Source organism: Galleria mellonella, unplaced genomic scaffold (genome assembly GCF_026898425.1).
Source record: "Galleria mellonella isolate WM207_F2 unplaced genomic scaffold, CSIRO_AGI_GalMel_v1 utg200, whole genome shotgun sequence".
In the NCBI taxonomy this organism is placed as follows: domain Eukaryota; kingdom Metazoa; phylum Arthropoda; class Insecta; order Lepidoptera; family Pyralidae; genus Galleria; species Galleria mellonella.
This window is the reverse complement of record NW_026442034.1, coordinates 1,017,233-1,039,322: the sequence shown is the minus strand read 5'-3', so window position 1 is coordinate 1,039,322 and position 22,090 is coordinate 1,017,233. Positions and strand designations below refer to the sequence as shown.

The window sequence follows — 22,090 nt, the reverse complement described above, 5'->3', positions numbered from 1 at the left end:
TTGTGTTATAAAAAAAAAAAAAACTACATTAAATTGTGTACCCACTTAAAATGTTCGCACTAAAGAAAAAGATGGAGCATATGTAAGCCTTTTTTTATCCGGTTGGCGGCAAATCTATTTTATTTGTTGTTTGTGTTTACAAAACCGTTTAGGAAGTGAACGAGATTTGAGGAATTCCATTTTTTGTGTTGTTACTATTAATGTTTATTCCCATTGTTACACGTTTCGCGAATCGAAATTGAACGTCGTTCAAACGGAAATTTTATGGTTTGGATTTTTTTTTGTACGGAAATAATGGCTTTGATCTGCAAAATTTACTTTATGGAGTTTGGTGGGTGAAATGGAATAATTTGGTGTAGGGTCTCAAGAGTATAGTTGTCAATTACATTTCTCGATAGTTAGGACCCGGGTCACAGGCGATGTAACTTTATATTTTGCTTGAAAATAGAAAATAATACTGACTGTACTAGTCTAGTATTATTATATATTTATAAAACCTGTGATCATTTCTAAACAATGACGACTCAATATATATATATATATATATATATATATATATATATATATATATATATATATATATATATATATATACATATGAACTTACTATGCTTGTCGTCTCCGACAATTGTTTCCACTTCATCTGGAAGTCTGTCCTGTGAAGATGAAGGTGAAAACTAAAAAGAACTACATCGGAAACGATAAACATAGTAAGATCGATTCAAGTTAAAATCCTCCGTTTAAAGGACAAGTCTAATCACATTTTCTTTCACTGTAGATACTCTTTTCCATTCCTTTGTAATTTTTTGATTTTTTGTTTTTATGTGTATATACCCTTCTTCAGCACGTCGTCTATTTGGTCAACATACGTCCGTCTAGGGCGGCCCCTACCGACGTCTCTATATTGAGCAAGAATGAATGGATTCATTCACATTCACGTATGTTGACCAAATAGGCGATGTATTTACTAAAGATGGGCCAAATTGAAAGTACCCGTAACCGGCGAGCGTGTATGAAAAGATTGATGAATGTGGAAGAAGCGATAGAGGTTTGTTTGAATCGAAGCATTTGGCGTTCCATTGCTTCTGCCTACACTAATAGGAGACAGGCGTGACAGATGTGTATGTATGTATGTAAAATATTATTAATTTTGTTCAACTAATAAAAATTGTTTGCATAGATTTATTTAAATGTAATAATGTTTGTTTTTTATGGTTGTTTTTTTTTTATAATATTTTTTTAATAATATTTTGATGTAGGTAATACACGTTTTACGTGACTGGTAGTTTTTAAATATTGCGAATTATACACGTATTCTATGTATATGGATAAATATTTGTAATTTCATTTAATACCTACGACGTGATACGAGTTACGTGCCCGCGTAGGCGATACGCCTGTTGTATATATATTCAAACATCACTTAACGTATTTTGAAGACAAAATAAAATACCTGTTTTTTTTTATACAACTTAGAATGGCAAAGAAGCTGACGGCCCACCTGATGTAAAGTGGTAACCGTCGCCTATAGACATGAGCAGTACCGTGAACATAACAGAGTGTACTGTTTCGCTCATGATACCCTCCATGCCTTGCCATTCCTGATAACTCGGGTGTTATTCCTCTGTACCCTGTAAATTCACGCTATATTCCACCCTTCAAACCGAAACACAGCCATGCAAACACAACTGCTTTACGGTTGAAACACGAATGGTACAGAGGTACCCAAGCAAACGACTTTTGTACAAAATCTCCCTCTGGTAATAAATGTAATAAAATATGAATAACTCTGGCTTTCACTCGTGACTTCGTTGATTGAGTGAGATAAAAAGTAGCCTAAGTCCTTCTCTATCTCATATAAATACGTGTAGGTTAGTTTAGGCGTTAAAAGGAAATAAATAAACCAAACAACAAACTTACTTTCATTTACATATATTATCATTATATTTCATATACATATTCATTTATATAAATACATGTACATACATAACATATTTATGGATTATTGATGTTTTGGTCCAACGAGGATACAGGGAAATTTAAAAAGCGCAAACTATGTACCTTGACGTATACAAACTTATATTAAACATTTAATTTTTATATTAACTCTATTTACCGCACCATCATTCTTAAATTTCTTGCTTTGACTACCACGAGACAGGCTTCGCCTAGTGTTAAATCATAGCTATATTGTATTATAGGTTGCTATACATATACATATATATATACATTGGTAGACAGAGGCATTTGTCAGCTGTTGCTGATTTGATGAACGTAATACTCGACATATTTTATATGTATCCATTATCACTTTCCATCAGGCGAGCCGTCAGCTCGTTTGTCGTTCCAAGTTTAAGAAAAAAAGACTATATTTACACTGGATGGCTCAATCGGATTTGTATATAATTGTCTTTATTTACTCTTTATTCATGAGCAAAACCGCGGGTCTCAACTAGTAATACACTAAATACTTTATTAAAAAGATCATACGACTGTAATCGTAGAAAAGATCTGCAACTGCAATCAACCTTCGTAATTTAATTTGAACAGCTCTCGAGCCTCCCGTCCTTGTCTAACAGGTTGCGAGTGAGCGGGACGCGCCAGACAGGGGCACTCTTGTCCCCGACCCCACAACTGGGTCAAGTTCAGACGCCATCTGGAGTCTAATATAATGTTCGGCCCAAGTTTGCCAATAAATATCCGGTTACGTACTTAGACGTCTAATGCTCTTGCCTTAGATTATATAGATAGAGTGTCACCATAGAAATGCTTCGAGAAAAACGGCTCGACTTTTTCATACAATTTTTCGCGATAAATAGTTATGAGTGATTCCTTTATAAGTTCAATATTTATTTTGTTTTATAATTACTGCATCTTTTTAATGCGTAAACACTCATTTTATTTATTAAATAATACGTCAAAATACATTTTAAGTGTAAGTATATAGAACACTGATAAAAAAACGAGTCAGCTAATTTGACAATTAGCTGACAAAAAGTTGACCCGTTTTTGAGGCTCGATGCTCTATCTATGTAATCTAAGGCCCTTGATTAGTGATACGTTCGGTTCGGTTGCGTAAATCCTAATATTATATATGTGAAAGTGATTTTTTTGATGGGTGAAAATGGTATAGTAACCCCGCCTGCGCTAACGGGATACGCTGGCGGAGCACCAGTGAAGGGTGATAGATGAGAATGAAAACAGGCCAGTTAGCCCATCATGATGAATTCATTAGGAATTAACCATTAACCAACTATTACTTTAGCAGAGGGAGACTTTGAATAAAAGTCGATTGCTTGGGTACTGCTGTCCCATTCGTGTTTCAACCGTAAAGCAGTTGTGTTTGCATGGCTGTGTTTCGGTTTGAAGGGTGGGATATGGCGTGAATTTACAGGGTACAGAGGAATAACACCTGAGTCCTCAGGAATGGCAACGCATGGGGGGTATCATGGGCGAAACAGTTACTCTGTTATGTCCATGCTACTGCTCATGTCTATAAGCGACGGTTACCACTTTCCATCAGGTGGGTCGTCAGCTTGTTTGGCATTCTAAGTTGTATAAAAAAACGTTTTCTATTCTAACAGACATCTAGAAGAATTTTATGAGTAGAAAATTGCCACAAAGTTTGCGACAAGTCATTGTTGAAATTAATAGTAGGTAGCGAACTAAAAGTTAATTCGTTACTTAACTTTTTTTTTTCCTTTCGATAGAAAAAGCAATAAAAGTGACTTGGAGCAGAAATCGTAATTTGCCAACTTCGACCACAGCGCGCTCCGTTTTTCTTAATGTAATTGCTTTGAAATCATCCCGGATTACTCCGGACCACCGATTAAGCTATTGACTTAAAATGGGCTTAGATATTTACATAAAATAACATGTTTATTTTCTTCACTCTTGTTTGATTTATGATGTGGCAACTAGAGTCTTATGTTCTTTCTTCAACTTAGAATAGATAGATAGATAGATACTCTTTATTGTTTCCTCCAAAAGATTACAATAGTAATCTTATTTTAAATATAAATAATTACAAGAAATAATCACAATGAGAAAACAATGGGCGAACTTATCGCTAAGAGCGATCTCTTCCAGGCAACCTTTGGATGGAGAGGAGTAATTGTAAACAATTTGGTAGGAGGCACGATGAAAAATTTTGTTAGTTCTAAATATGGGAGATGTGATACATATAATAATATAAATATTATCCCTATTCATTATTATATATATATATATATATATATATATATATATATATATATATATATATATATATATATATCTTGCCGAATGATCGCGGCATTTTAATGGTCGAGGGATGGGCAGTAACGTCTTTCTTAAAAACGTTACTAAGGCTTAACTGTGATTGTCAAATCGCCTGCCAAGCACAGCTACTACGGGCAATATCCCACCCTCCAAACATCCATGCGATCACGATACGGTAAAAACACGAATAGGACAAGTAGCCAAGTAAAACGACTTTTGTACAAAATCTCTCTAAACCACCTAAATATCACGTAATAATATATAAAAATACAAAAGAATTGATTATTAAGCCTAAATGGTCGCGTACAACGCGGTATCAGAGATGTTTTCTCCCACGAACTTTCAGGTTATGGAATGAGCTCCCTGCCCAAGAGACTACAGCATGGGGTTCTTCAAAAGGGGGGTAAAGAGGTTTCTTCAGGGTCGGCAACGCGCGCGAAATACCTCTGGTATTGCAGGCGTTTATAGGCTACGGTAACCGCTTATCATCAGGTGGGCTGTATGCTTGTTTGCCACCTCAGTGGTATAAAAAAATATATATTCTTACATAAGTTGAAATAATAAAGAGTTTTAAACATGGGCTTAGAAATATTCTTTAGTAGGGTACGCAATGTAAACTGATTTGTTAACAACTTTATGTTCCTTTATCTCATAAAAAAATAATAAAATGAATTTTGTCAAAGCTTTTCTTTGCTGATGTTTAACTAAATTTACCACCCTCGTTCGCAGACACGAGCTGACTAGGTTAGAATGGAATAATTTTACGAATTTGTCGTCGAATTACATTTTTCCCTTTAACTTTGCAGGACTTGCGAACTTCCAACGCGAGGACAGAGTTCTTCCCGGTTGTTCGGAGTTGGAAATGTGTATTGGATTTTATGTGAATATGAAGTGAGTCAGACGGGAGTTTTCCCTTTAGTAACTGAATAAATAATGTTTACACTTTAGTAGCGAGCCTGGAATGGTAGGGAGTATAGAGTCTGTCCATACCTCTGTCCCATTCGTGTTTCTACCGTGACGCAGTTGTGTTTGCACGGCTGTGTTTCGGTTTGTAGGGTGGGATTTTAATTGTGATGAACTGGTTATTTCGATTTATAAACTAAACTATTGAACTATTTTAAAGTCTATGGGACAGTCTGTAAGTATATCTTTTTAGATATTAGATACCAGAGGGAGACTTTGTACAAAAGTCGTTTGTTTGGATACCTCTGTCCCATTCGTGTTTCAACTGTGAAGCAGTTGTGTTTGCATGGCTGTGTTTCGGTTTGTAGGGTGGGATATGGCAGTGAATTTACGGGGTACAGAGGAATAACACCTGAGTCCTCAGGAATGGCAACGCATGGGGGTTATTATGAGCGAAACAGTATACTCTTCATCCACTTGGCATACACATACTATATGGGATAAAGAAGGATATATGTTGCTTTTCATTCCGGTCAGTAAACATTATCCGGTTACGTGAACGAAGCTAGTATAGTATATTTTTATCTGTGAAATATCTGTTAGGTAATAAAAAGGTATTTCAGTACAATTATTGTCTTTCGTTATCTATTATTTGAAATGATAATTGTTTGCCAATATATATATATATATATATATATATATATATATATATATATATATATATATATATATATATATATATATATATATATATATATATATTTATTTATTTATATATATCAACAAATCCATTTATCAACTTTTTCAACTTTTTACTCTGTACCTGAATTTTATTGTTCAGGAGATCGGCTATTAAATTGATTTACAGCCGTGCCCGCTACGATTTCAAACAAAATATTCAAATCCACGGTTATTGGATTTGTGGTTCCGAGCATTTTGTTCAGGTTTTGCTTTTATTTTTTTTATTATACAACCTACAATGGCAAACAAGATGATGGCTCATTGATCTTCATTCTTTTCTTTTAAAATGTCTTTGTCCAAACAAACTAAAACAAAGACTGTGTAAAAGTCGTTTGCTTAGGTACCTCTGTCCCATTCGTGTTTCTGCTGTGAAGAAATTTTGTTTGCATGGCTGTGTTTCGGTTTGAAGTCTGGGATATGGCAATGAAATTACAGGGTACAGTGGATATGTGGCTGTAGCCCACCCATACGTAAACGACGTATCTCCTTTGGAAAACCCACTCTATATCGTGAGGAGATAAAAAATATCACTACAAAAAAGATCTTAAAGTTCATATCATTGGTAGGAATTAGCAGTAAAATAAAAAAAAAAGGGGCACAAAAGATCATGAAAAGGTCGTAGTGTCACAGATTTTTCTGCCTGCAAAAACCCGTATTTCAATAATATAAGTAAAAAGTACTTCGTTTGTTTATTACCTCTTGGCTAAATTGAAACGACTCAACAAATCCTCATTAAATTTGGCACACACGTAGTATTTGGGATGGAGCAAGAGTTATTTGGGTCAATCAATATATTACGGTCATATAAACGGATCCGAGGGAATAGCTAGTACATTTTTTACTAGAATATTTTTACCTACATAGATATCATAACATATTAAAAGGAAATTTTGTCAATTTAATTAAGTTATTGATACATGAATAGAGAATAGCGTTGAAACTATGTATTCGTGGATGGAGATGGTATGATACACCTAAGAACAGGCATTTTTTATGCAACTTAAAAAGGCAATCAACCTGATGGCCCGCCTGATGGATAGTGGTAACCGTCGCCTCTACACATGAACAGTATATCACAGACATAACAGAGTATACTGTTTCGCCCATGATAGCACCCATGCGTTGCCATTCCTGAGTACTCAGGTTTTATTCCTATGTACCCAGTAAATTCACGCTGTATCCCACCCTTCAAACCGAAACACAGCCGTGCAAACACAACTGCTTCGCGGTTGAGACACGAATGGGACGGAGGTACCCAAGCAATCGACTTTTGTACAAAGTCTCCCTCTGGTAAGGATATATATATATATAAGGATTGACAGAAATAAAGATTGATGAATGTGGAAGAAGCGAAAGAGGTTTGTTTGAATCGAAGCATTTGGCGTTCCATTGTTTCTGCCTACCCTAATGGGAGACAGGCGTGACAGATATGTATGTATGTATGGATTGACAGAGTTATGAGATATCAAACATAAAAAAATATAACCGAAATGACAACCTCCTTGTTTTGTTGAAATTAGTCTGAAAAAAAATCTAGACGAGTAGACATGTAAGCAATCAAGCCGTAGGCATTAATTAGTAATGTAGAGAACCCTAAAAACAGGCGTCCAATGTCTGTGGCAAGTAAACACACCGGGGACTTTGATCAAGCGAACGAGCATGTGCCGAGAAGCAATCGGCTCTCTGTAAATACGTGGACTTTCCGAGATTTACGCTTTGATAGTTCCGCCGGGGAGTTGTTTTACAATTTTATGTCGTACGCCCTCTCGCTTACGGTTCATTGTCGTATATCTAATAGTGCGAGTTGTCAGCTCTGGCTACATGCCGTTATATATAAGTGCACGCGATATTAGACTTTATTGTTATAGCCCAGAAGGTAAAGTTTATTTCTTTTGCGGTGCTGCAATCCCTTTGTAGTTTGTAGCAGACCTAACGAACGTCAATATAGGAAACATTTGTACATAACGAGAATTGGTAACGACCAATGAATAAGGATTGTTGTAGTTAGTGCATTATGCAATGCATCTACTAGAGGTACCTATATACTTTTAACTTTTTCTTTTCGTTATGCAATGTTTTTTTTTTAATTGGTGATAATGGAATGGTAACCCCGCCTGCGCTATCGGTATACGCTGGCGGGGCACCAATGAGGGATGAAGGGTGGAGGTGAAAAGGCAGGTCAGTTAGTCTATCGTGACGAATTTAACGATAAATTACTCACGATGGTTTCCAGGGGGTATCGCGTGGAGGTCGACCTGATAAGGTATATTGATAGCATTGGGGACTACTACGACATTACTAACAATCCCTTTCCCCCAATAGTACCGGATTACCCCGAATATCCAAACTAACAGATTAATATTAGTATAGAGGGGGAAAGGGATTGTTAGTAATGGGAATTTACTAGTTCCATTACTAGCAATATACCCCATCAGGTCGACCTCCACGTGGTTCCCCCTGGAAACCATTGTGAACAATTCATGTTGAATTCGTCACGATGGGCTAACTGACCTGTTTCATCTTCATCTATCATCCTTCACTGATGCCCCGCCAGTGTATACCGATGGTGCGGGTGGAGTTACCATTCCATTATTACCCATTAAAAAAAAATTGTGGTGATATGTATAAAATGTCAATGTCAAGGTCACATGCTTGTTGATTCTCGGCGTAGATAGAAATTAACGTGCCCCGATGTGATTGATAGAGCGGGATGGGCGAATAGACGGAGTGCTGACATTGTTTTTATCAGGCGCCCACTTCCAATCACAGTTTCTCCGCTCCGGGTAATTGCCCGGCTCGCTCTACCCTATATTTGGCCCTGGCAACAGGGCAGGTAAATTTGAAATACTTGTTACAAGTAGGTAATGATGTGTACGAGAAATATTCGTCTATGTGAGTTACACTGGTTTATTTTTAATTAAGAGCACACCCGTTATGGGTTTCAGCTTAATTAAAAATCTACGTTAATTAGGGAGCAACGTTTTCTTTAAGGCGGTCGCAAATTTTAATCTTTAAAGGTTTCAAGTAGTGATATAATTAATGTTCACTTAATTATGACGACGACTTGCTTGTTCTTATTAAAGGCACGACATTTTAATGGTTCGATTGTGAAAAAAAAAGGCCAACTATGTCGGATTCCATATTTAAAAATTCCATAGATTTACAAAAGAAAATGGATTGGCTATGCACATTGATGTAGTTCTTAAGGGATAATAATATTTATGCTTGTTCTGTTTTGAAAATGATACAACTTAGAATGCCAAACAAGCTGACGGTCCACCTGATGGAAAGTGGTAACCGTCGCCTATAGACATGAGCAGTACAATATAAGTTCTCGTTGAAAAGGAAAGTTACCTTAGTTCGCAATAAAAATAAAAAAAAAAAACAAACAAAAACCAGAGGGAGACTTTGTACAAAAGTCGATTGCTTGGTTACCTCTGTCCCATTCGTGTTTCAACCGTAAAGCAGTTGTGTTTGCATGGCTGTGTTTCAGTTTGAAGGGTGGGATATGGCGTGAATTTACTGGGTACAGAGGAATAACACCTAAGTCCTTAGGAGTGGCAACGCATGGGGAGTATCATGGGCGATAATCTGTTATGTCCATGGTACTGTTCACGTCTATAGGTGACGGTTACCACTTTCCATCATGTCGGCCGTCAGCTTGTTTGCCATTATAAGTTGTATAAAAAAAAAAAAAATTAGTACTGAATCCTAAAATGCTGTAATTTTATTTATATTTCAAGGGTAACCTTTTAGCAAATTCTTATAATTTGTACACGTTTAAACGTTATGCAAGAAATGGCTCGCAGACAGACAGAACAATAAATTGTATTGTATTTTTTTGTTCGTTTCTAATACAATTACACAAATAGTCGTAGCCGAGCATATAATGGTTGACAATCTAGATTTTTAAAAGGCACCTTCGTAGTTTTAATAATTTTTAATATTAAATACAATATAAATTACACTTATACATTCTTTTGTCTTGACTGACTTTTTAACGTGCAATCATAACTACTAATCCCCTTATGCATAGTAACTAAAGTCCTCTACAAATCTATTTTAATTAGATTATTGTTAGACTATTGTTATTTTTAAATCTATCAACATAATAAGAATACATAAATTTAACTTTAATCTCTGATTGGGTAGTTCTACATACCAGAGGGAGACTTTGTACAAAAGTCGATTGCTTGGGTACCTCTGTCGCATTCGTGTTTTAACCGAAAAGCAGTTGTGTTTGCATGACCGTGTTTCGGTTTGAAGGGTGGGATATGGTAATTAATTTACAGGGTACAGAGGAATAACACCTGAGTCCTTAGGAATGGCAACGCATGGGGGGTATCATGGGCGAAACAGTATACTCTGTTATGTCCATGATACTACTCATATCTATAGGCGACGGTTACCACTTTCTATCAGGTGGTCCGTTAGCTTGTTTGCCATTAAAGTTGTATAAAAAAAAAAAGGTTAACCTTTTTCTTCATCACTGGAAATTTAATCGATATTTTAAATTGACAGCATACCATTTCAGCCGTTAAGTGTCCACTGCTGAATATAGGCTTCCATAGAACTAAACATAGCTTATGCATTGAAATTTTGTAAGTAATGCCCATACTTTTTTTTAATGGGTGATAATGGAATGGTAACCCCACCTGCGTTATCAGTATACACTGGCGGGGCACTAGTGAAGGATGATAGGTGAGGATGAAGTAGGTCAGTTAGCCCATCGTGACGAATTCATCAAGAATTGTTCACGATGGTTTCCAGGGGGAACCACGTGGATGTCGACCTAATAGGGCATATTGCTAGCAATGCGGTTGTCAAACTCCATTGCTAACAATCCCTTTCCCCCCTAATTGCCACACTTGTCAGGCGGATTGGCAACGCAGTTAGGGGCGCTGCTGCCTATCTCTCGACCATTAAGTTCTCTTAATCGCCTTTTTCGATACCTATGGGAAAAGAAGGAGTGGCCCATTCTATGCCGGGACCACACGGCACTTATTATTTATTTCTCATTATCCTCCTATTTCCTTTCTTATGTGAATTTTGACGCATCTCATCATAATGCTTAGTAAGGTATATTATAAAAGGAAGTCTATAATGTAGATAGAGAAAGCACAGTAGGTCCTATTCTCTATCTAAAAATTGTCCTTAAACACACCCAGTTAAAAGTATTTAAATTTAGAACGAGCACACAACTATGTAAAGCAATAACTATTTATCCAAGCAAAACATGAGGTTGTTGGCAAAGTTTTTAAATTTAGAACTTTGCAAACCTAACAAAATAAAAATAATATTGTCTATGCCGAACGCAAAATATAAAAATGGCGGCGCTCAGGAAATGAATTCTAGAGAGTACAAACAGGGTCCGAGTGAATTTCACTGATCAAATATTTAATTTCGCTCCAAACGCTTATTTGACGGACGCGTCGCGACACGATATTCTTGTTGTCACAAAATATTTTTTGATAAAAGTTTTTGAAGAGGCGCCGCACTTCACAGATTGCAGAGATAACAGTTTTGTTGGCTCTGTTTGTTCTTAATTTCCGTTAGAAAGACTGGTATTATAATATTTTAAATCTAAACTTTTAACTGTAATTTTTTTTATAAACGAACCTACTATTATTTTAATACGTACCTACTGAGTTTATATTAGACTATTTCTTTTTTAAAGGCATAGTACTTTTAGAATCAGAAGGATAACAATTTTGCTAGCTATATTTATTTATAATTTTTACTAAAAATAATAATAATACAATGTCGTTACATTAATTAGGTATTTACAAACTGACTCCTCGTAACTTGCGACTTTGTTCATGTAACCGGGATACTATGTCTTTCTGCATCCCTAATACTGTATATGTGCTAAATTTTATGGCGTCTGTTTAAGTCGTAAAAGTGCTAAGTGGTAAATAATAAATAAACTTACATTTTTTATTGGCTTAGTCTTCACATTTAGCCAATGACAAAAATAAACTTTAAGACTTATATTAGGATTAAGTTCATGTTTGAAAAAAAAAAAAAAAAACTAAAAGCAGAGACTTCAATTGTTACAAAATACCATAGATGAAGAATATTTTTAATATCCACTGTTCTCTTTCTGCTCAAAATACCTATAAACGACTAGGTGTTTTATCGGCACAATTGATTAAAAATATTTTAATTCAGAACGTGGAATCGCGTACAGGTAAAGTTTGCTTCGTGCAAATTCGGGAATTAATGCTATTCAATGTAAAAATCGCATAATACTTAAAAAACAATTAGAAGAACTGAGAAACTCCGTCATAGATTAAAAGCAATACCTGCTAACTGTTATCCTAATTAACATGACACTCAATGACAGCAATAGAAAGAGAGGCTATTATAAGCAAAACACGAAAATCTGATCAAGATCATAAATTTTTTTTTTTTCAATCATGCTTGGAAATATAAGCATTATTTTACAATCTTCTTAGAGATAAATCAAAATTGCCGTACTGGCCAGATACATGCGGGCAGCGGCCGGTAAAAGTTGTATGAAAATCCATATCTGTCGTGTTTTGCGGCCAGATAAATTAAACTCATGTTTACATAGTAATTTATCTGGACTCACGTATGTGTGCCTCGGCTATGCCTCGACCCACATTTGTACGTTCGTCCATCAATACCTTAGTTGTTGGCCGCTGCAGTAATGTACTATTTTTTTGTCTTATTCTGTGTACTTTTTTTTTTGGATGACTCGACTTTGTGGCCCTCGACATTGGTCTCTTAAAAATGTCATTGTTTAAAAAGGATTTATTAGATCAAAGAGTTTTTAACTTTTGTCTTTAAATCATTTACGAATAAGGAGTTCAATCAATTTTTATTAGGCCCCATCCTATTTCGAAATCTTTGGCCCCATCATACTTTATTTTATGATATCTTTGTGGCAGCTGTCAATTTGGCACATAACTAGTGATTGATTTAAATTTGGATTGTACCTCGGTATCGGTATCTTGGTATCGATATAGTCAATTACCACGGTTTTATCCGGGTAGTTTATAATATTCTATGTTTTAATCAAGCATAAAGTCTGTCTGTGTATTATGTTTTATTTAAATTCATTTAGTTTAAACTCGGTTGGGTAATAAACATCTCAAAAAATATAATAAGGTTCATTGTCCAAGTTCATTAATAAATAGGTTTAATTAAATTGAATTAAGATATTTAATAGTATATTAACTCATGTATGTCACTTCTGTACAGGAATAGTTTTGTATGCTAGTACCAGGTTACCTATACAGGCGAGCATTATTTAATTTGTAACTGTATTTACTGGGGGGGAAAGGGATTGTTAGTAATGGGGTCTAATAGTTCAATTGCTAGCAATATACCCTCTCAGGTCGACCTCCACGCGGTTACCTTTGGAAACCATCTTGTTTAATTTTTGTCAAATTCATCATGGTGAGCCAACTGACCTGCATTCATTCTCACGTATCATCTTCCACTGATGTCTCATCGGTGTATACCGATAGCGCTGCAATACTTCCGGACTTCTTCTCTTACTCTCACTCTCTCTCTCTCTCTCTCTCTCTATATATATATATATATATATATATATATATATATAGCAGTATAAACTTTTTACCTATTTAAACTTCAGAGATAAAGACTTTCAACGATTAACCCAATATTCAAATGTTCCAGGTAAACGCATCAGGATCGTCTACGTACAGTTGGCAGGGAATGCGCCGGTATTGTAATTAACGAGAGTTGATATATTAGAGTAATTTAATAAATGAGAACAGAGGACGCGCGCCGGGAACACAAATATGGCCTCTTTCAAAGGTAAGTGCCACGTAAATGCTTGTTCAGTTTCTTAGAATGCCGTTCTATTTTTAAACGATTTCGAACAGGACGAGGTTCTTATTTTAACTTTGTACTTTTTTTTGTTTTATCCTCAGATTCAGTCAAAAACGTGTCAGCTAAACTGACATTTGACAGATTAATTTTGACACATTTTTTTAAGGTGCCATTTTCTTCATTGTTGCAAGAAATTAAATTAAAAAATTCCCAGACTAAGTTGATTTTTTAAATTTGAATCGTGATCTATATTTTCTAATTTTATATATGTAAATATTCATATATTCCTAGAGGTTAATTTTGAATAGTTTTAAAACGAAAAATATTATAAGTCTATATTGGGATATAAGTCAAAGTAATAAGTAAAGATAAGCATCGGTTCGAATCATTATGCTCTATTCGGTTATTCTTTCACTTAAACTTTTAATATAATTTCTCCCATACTATGAGTAGTAAATGTACATTATGGTAACCTTCACGCACACATGTAAGGGGTCACTCTATATACTTGTAATCTAAGATTTTAATGTGACGCAATATATCCTTTTTTTTTATACAACTTAGAATGGCAAACAAGCCGACGGCCCACCTGTTGGAAAATGGTAACAGTCGCCTATAGACATGAGCAGTACCATGGACATAACAGAGTATACTGTTTCGCCCATGATACCCCCAATGCGTTGCACTTCCTGAGGACTCAGGTGTTATTCTGTACCCTGTAAATTCACGCCATATCCCACCCTTCAAACCGAAACACAGCCATGCAAACACAGCTGCTTCACGGTTGAAACACGAATGGACAGAGGTACCCAAGCAATCGACTTTTGTACAAAGTCTCCCTCTGGTGAATTCATTAGAAGAATTTGGACTGATCTGTTGGTGTTACCTCAGTCTTTATATTGACTTAGCTATTATATTTTTGTGAAATAAAATCATCAAAGTTTTACTAAGGAGTATGATTAATATAATACATTATGATATCTTCACAAACTCTGAATAGATTTTAATTATTAAATTTGAAATTAATGGTTCCAACTTCCATATTGTTTTACGGCTGTTTTAATTAGTATGGAAAAACTAATATAACATAATAACTGACTATAATAGAAGCAGCTTTTTTAATTTTATTATTTTATTTTTAATTTCTGGAACTGGAATATATACAGTGGACATGATACGACTTATTAACATGCGTAAAATGTGAGGGGGAGGGATTGTTAGTAATGCGAACTACCAGTCCCGTTGCTAGCAATATATTCCCGTCAGATCGATCACGTGGTCTCCCCTGGAAACCATCGTGATGAATTCCAGGTGTGTTTATCACGAAGGGCTAACTGACCTGCTCGGGGGGAAAGGGATTGTTACTAATGGAGACTGAGAATCCCATTGCTAGCAATATACCCAACCAGGTCGACCTCCTCGCGGTCCCCCCTGGAAACTATCATGATTAATTTCTGATGAATTCATCATGATGGGCTAACTGGCCTGTTTTCATTCTCATCTATCACCCTTCACTGGTGCTCCGCCAGCGTATCCCGTTAGCGCAGGCGGGGTTGCCATACCATTTTCACCCATCAAAACTGACCTGCTCTTTAATGTTTACTTATCATTCCTTACTGGTGCTCCGCCAGCGTATACCGTTGTTAGTACAGGCGGAGTTACCATTCCATTATCATCCATTAAAAAAAAACATGCGTAAAATAAGTGAGGAGACAGAAATAGAAAAAAAAAAATGCTAATATTAGTTACCGTATTATATCTTAAAAGCAATCGCTTGTTTGTGATTCTTGGAAGCATCAATATGGAATAATAGGTCCTTGTACTCTATTTATATTTTACGCATATTTATACACATATACTAATGACTATAACTTGTAATGGGGTAGACAGATGCATTTATTGATTGATGCCGTTGTAGTGAAGGTAGCACTGGACGAATTCACGCTGATCACGTGACAGGGGGCGAGCTTACCGTCGTTTTTGAATTAATTTGCTTTATCGATGTTTCCTATTATCGGAGAGTTGTTTTTTTTTTAATGGATGATAATGGAATGGTAACCCCGCCTGCGCTAACGGGATACGCTGGCGGAGCACCAATGAAGGGTGATCGATGACAATGAGAACAGGCCAGTTAGCCCATCATGACGAATTCACAAGTAATTAACCATGATAGTTTCCAGGGAGAACCGTAAGGAGGTCGATCTGGCCGGATATATTGTTAGCAAATTCTTGGAGAATTAGTTGATATGAGGATTTTGGTGTTGGCCAGATGTACTGATGTCTGAACATGATTGAACTCACGACTTTTGAGGTTTATAGGTTAACTCGAAGAGTGTGGTGGAGCAGTATATTATATACTGTGTCACCACACACTCGGCTGATGATTTCTTGCGTTTACTTTTTTTTTATTGGATGATTAATGATTATGGAATAGTAATTAGGCATGATTAATATTGGTAACGCTCCAATGTCTATATATTGGGTTCTTTTGTACAGTGGTGGCGGAAAAAGGTCATTACCCATTCCGATATTGCTCCTACCTGTCAGGGATCTATATTAATTTCGATTGGATTCTTCCGTAAACGATTAAGAAAAGGCGAAGGAAGCAGCGTCTCTCTTAAAACATCGCGAAAGCCTAACTGCGGTTTTTTTTTTCGATGGATGGTAATGGAATGGTCACCCAGCTTGCGCTAACGGTATACGCTGGCCTAACTGCAGTTGGCAATTTGCCTGCCAAGCGTGGCAACTACTGGCAAAACCCGCTAAGGGGAGACTTATGTTAAGCAGTGGACAGTTAAAGGCTGATATGAACGACAATGATTATATTAATCACACCTAATGGTAACGCCTGCGCTTGGGTCTTAGAAAAAAATTCCTTTCTTTTAAATTTTTTCTTATTTTAATTTTCTAAAAGAAGGGAATTATTAGGGAGTTATTATTAGGACCCCGTGAGTTGGCGAGGCTTGTGCTGAAAATCAGCGCTGTAGTGTCCCTGAGACTACAGCAAAATGCTGAGCACGCATCTCATTTTACAGGTATTGCGACGCACGCATACACGCACTCATTTTGGATGAAACTGTTATAATATGGATTGTTTTTTATTTTTTATTTTATATTCTTTATTTATATACTAGCTTTAGCCCGCGGCTTCGCTCGCGTGGATCTTGGTTATCGCAATGTGCAATTTTTGGAAATAACTCGATAGATTTATTTGGATAAGGATTAATACTGGAGTATGAAAATACCATCCAGACGGCGACCAGCGTGGTTATTCGTAATTTTAGAAAGAAAAGTGATTATTGTGACCTAACTGTAATAGTTAAACATATGCTATCGCGGACTTATTTGTAGATCTCAATGAGTACTTTAAAAACGTAGAACATTGTTTATCATTATAAGCAACTATTTAATCAGTGCGCGCAAGATAAGCGAATTTTATACAATTTTTCTTCCGACTTGCTCGACATAAATGGTCACAGTTCGGTAAATATAACATATAGATATAATATATAGCCTATGGCACTCACAATGGATGTAGCTATCGATTGGTGAAAGAATTTTTGTAATCCGTCCAGTAGTTTCGGAGCCTATTCGTTACAAACAAAAAAACAAATGTTTCCTCTTTATAATATTAGTGTAGATAATCTGGCATCCAAAAAACTCGGTGTGCTTAATAGAGCGAAGCATTACTTCACACCGGATCAGCGATTAATGCTTTACAAATCGCAAATCCGGCCTCATATGGAGTATTGCTGTCACTTATGGGCGGGAGCACCTAGATACCAGCTTGAACCCTTCGACTCAGTGCAACGACGAGCTATGATAATTGTCGATGATCCCATGCTTGCAAGCGGTATCGAACCCTTAAGTTTTAGGAGAGATTTTGCCTCACTCTGCGTGTTCTACCGCTTATACAACGGATTGTGCTCAGAGAAATTATTCAATATGATGCCTACGGCCACTTTCTATCATCGTACGGCTCGCCATCGGCAGGGAGTTCACCCTCATACCTTACAGCCTAAATGGTCGCGTACAACGCGGTTTCAGAGATGCTTTCTCCCACGAACAGGTGTAAAATGAGCTCCCTGCCGAGGTTTTTTCAAGAGACTACAGCATGGTGTTCTTCAAAAGGGGGTAAAGAGGTTTCTTCAGTGTCGGCAACGCGCGCGTAATACCTCTGGTATTGCAGGCGTTCATAGGCTACGGTAACCGCTTACCATCAGGTGGGCCGTATGCTTGTTTGCCACCTCAGTGGTATAAAAAAAATATGTAAATAGTTTGAGTGCAGTTTCGTTATTATTATTCTTAATAATTTTTTTTAAGCCCTGTGTGGGTGTAGTCGCATATTTCTTCTAAATAAAGTTCCTTTCTATCTATTTAGTTATGTAATAAATATTTCGAATTGTGTACCTATTTATAAACTTGGATGAGTGAAAATTCATTATATAAAAGACACGTTGTCACCGTTCAAATGGCTCCGCAGTGGAATTGTGTACGTACAAAGTCTAAATGGGTACTGTGAAACTTGATAAGTCGTAAGACGTAATCATAAAACTTGGTAAGTCCATTCAATAAATTATTGGATTTGAAATCTTAGACGGTTCGTTACCTTTAATAAAACGCTGGCGTAATTATAAGAATTGTATATGTTACAGTCAATACTCTTAACAAGTTAAAAGTATTATTGACTAGCAAAATCGGTCAAAGTATTTTTGACCGAACAGCTGTTTAAAAGTGGTTTTGTTTGAAAATTTATGGTTATTAGTACAGATGACTGCAAATTTGCGGTTTTTTTTTATAGGTGATAATGAAATAGTAGCCCCACCCGCGCTATCGGTAAACACCGGCGGGGCACCAGTGAAGGATGATAGGTCAGGATGAAACAGGTCAGTTAGCCCATCGTGACGAATTCAACGAGAATTTTTCACGATGGTTTCCAAGGGGAACCAAGTGGAGGTTGACCTGATAGGGCATATTGGTAGCAATGGGGCTGTCAAACTCCATTGCTAACAATCTCTTTCCCCCCGCAAATTGGCGATTTTTTTTTGTTGGATGAAAATGGATTGGTAACTCTACCTGCGCTAATGGGATACGCTGGCGGAGCACCAGTGAAGGGTGATCGATGAGAAGAGAGAGATGAAAATAGGCCAGCTAGCCCATCATGATGAATTCATCAGGAATCAACCATGACAGTTTCCAGGGGGAACCGCGTGGAGGTCGACCTGGTTGGGTATATTGCTAGCAATGGGATTTTTAGTCTCTATTACTAACAATCCCTTTCCCCCCGCAAATTGGCGGTTAGGTTAGGTACTTTTAACTGTTATTTGAGTCAAAACTATTATTGACTAAAGCATACGGTCAAAACTACTTTTGACTGGTTAAGAGTTTTGTCTGCAACAGATACAATTGTTACACCAACAGTAATAATAACTAGTTATATCTCGCGGCTTCGTCCGCGTGAATAAAATATCCTATGTGATAAGTCAGGATATGGTTTTTTTTTTTTAATTTAGTGTTTGCTTTAACCTTTCAATAATAGTATTTCTTTTTATATGATTCTCTCATCTGTGTAAACTTAATTAAATATCACTGAAATCCGTTGATTAATTTTTGCATGAAAGAGTCAGAGTCAGAGTTTTTTGTTTTTTACACGACTTAGAATGGCAAACAAGCTGACGGCCCACCTGATGGAAAGTGGTAACCGTCGCCTATAGACACGAGCAGTACCATGGACATAACAGAGTATACTGTTTCGCCCATGATACCCCCCATGCATTGCCATTCCTGAGGACTCAGGTGTTATCTCTCTCTCTGTACCCTGTAAATTCACGCCATATCCCTTCAAACCGAAACACAGCCATGCAAACACAACTGCTTCACGGTTGAAACACGAATGGGACAGAGGTACCCAAGCAATCGACTTTTGTACAAAGTCTCCCTCTAGTTTATCAGAGTTTATCAGAGATGTAACAGTCATTAAAATTTTTGGCATTTATCAATAAAATAAAACATATGAGCAGAGGGCTTACCTTCTGCTCATATGTTACTTACAATCCCTTAGGATTGTAAGTAACGCAGACTGACTATTGAGTCAATGCGATAGAATAAGTCCTTTGTATTAAATATTAATTTATGTTTCTATCTACCCGCGCGAAACCGGCGTGAATCACTAGCTTATAGTATTAATACAGCAGGCAGTGGTATTACCTAAATATTTTGTAACAGCCAGCTTCCAGAAATGAGTGTAATTACTCAGACCTGTAACCGGCTCTATCTATTCCAATCACAGGCAGGTGTTCGAGATATACACCGATATCGAAGCGAAGATAAATTGATACATTAATCAGCTGTCACTATATAAATAAGGGGCGAAATTAATTTCACTTTTAACTACAGCGGATTTACAAGGCGCAGATTATTTTATGAGAACAAAATGTAGTTACACAAATTCTCCCGTTTTGGAACTCGGAAACTCATAATCTCTTAGAGAGTTTCTATAAATATCTCTCAGTTAATTTTATAATAATAATAATAAATCATTTAAACAGCTACAAAACAACAATGTTAATTACAATTTTATACATTAAAATAATAATTTTGTGGTAGCAGCTGAAATGGTCCCCACTCAGCGTAAGCTGCAGCGTGGTGCTGCAGCGCTGATTTTCAGTGGGGCCACCGCTCGATAGGTAGCACTCGAGAAATAGGATTAAATTTTTTAACACATTGGACCTTATACAAGATATCAACATTATATATGAATATAATAATATATTATTTATCGTATAACATATATAAGGTATAATGAAGATATATAAAATAATTATGTATATTAAATAATGTTATTTAAATAATTATGTACTCTGAGTATGCATGTCTCAAAATGAGATTAGTATTTACAATATATAATATATATATATATATATATATATATATATATATATATATATATATATATATATATATATAATATGATATGTGGGGTACTACATAATACTAACTTTACAAGTATATGATATATTCTTTAGCAATATAAAGATTGTAAATCCTCTTAGTAATAAATAGAAATGAAGCACAAGTTCTCACAGTTAATTTATTTTAGATATCATACTATTAAATTATATATTTACTTATTTTACTTTGTATATGACATATAACAAACAATATAACATAAATACCCAACATCTGTTAGTCCATTAACACCTATTTAACTATAGCTTCTTTAAGACTTCCATCAACAATAATTGTGATATATTTTATATAATGACCACGTGGTTCACTATACTTGTTCACTCTTGATACGGCAGGGAGCTCCGCTCTATTCAACTTTTATTTAAAGTAGTTAGTCTGATTTTTATTATTAAATGTAGGTACACATTTTGACACAAGATGTTTAAGAAAATTAATATAATTTAAAATAAGTATCTAACACGTGCATCAGTTATAATTTATTTGCCAAATTTACAGTCTTTATACATGAATTATATGTGTTTTTAAGCGGTATTTAAAAGACGAAAATGAAAAAAATTTTAAACCTTGACATTGTTTACATATATTTTAAATACACTACCTGGACTTGGACGTGGAGGTGATGAAAAATTTGCAGGTAAATAGTGCGTACATACCTGCTTCTTTATTGTCGACGTTTCGACGTGGGTCGCACCATGTCGTGGTCACGACGGGACTCATCGGCTATAAAGAAGCAGGCCCTCTAGATAAGTGGCAAGCGAATTCGTCGATGGAATCGACATCGCTAACGAGTCTGTGAGTTGAAATGAGTCACCCGGCATTGCTATCTCATTCTATTTGACGGACTCGCTAGCGATGTCGATTCCGTCGACGAATTCGTTTGCCACTTCTCTAGAGGGCCTGGTATGTATCTAGGTACTATTTACTTGCAAACTTTTGATCACGTTAAATTCCGATAGTGTATTTAAAATATATTTCTAGGTTTATTTATATCTTGCTATATCCTACCTATCTGTTAAGTTAGGATAATACCCATCCTGAGTACTAAATTTCATATTCCTTGGTTTGTGGTGAGCTGCAGAGCTCGTTTGCCCTTTGTTTTGTAAACAAAAAATACTAGAATGTCTACATAGACTCTGTTAAACAATGATTTACTTGCATTTACCTAACTCGGGGAAATAAGTCGTGGGTGATGACGAGCGATATTAGGCTTATTTCTTATCGACGTACACTTCTCTCGGAACAATTTAAGCCTGATTCAGCCGTATAAAGACAGGATGGAGCGAAAACGGGGATAAAAGCTGGGACACAACTAGTGATGTGCCGAGTGGGCCATTTAACTCATTCGAGTATTTCGGTACTCGTTAAAAAATTATCGAATCTTGATTCGAGTTCC

The 22,090-nt window shown here is 36.1% G+C and overlaps 1 protein-coding gene across 1 annotated transcript in view; it reads left to right on the top strand.

Moving 5' to 3' along the window:
• LOC113513874 (atrial natriuretic peptide-converting enzyme) overlaps window positions 1-22,090 on the top strand; it is a 166,826-nt gene that overhangs the window by 6,743 nt on the left and 137,993 nt on the right. Inside the window, exon 2 of the mRNA XM_052894243.1 lies at window positions 13,573-13,713. Coding sequence (XP_052750203.1) covers window positions 13,698-13,713 — 16 coding nt within the window. The 5' untranslated portion in view covers window positions 13,573-13,697. The remainder of the gene's footprint in view (window positions 1-13,572; window positions 13,714-22,090) is intronic.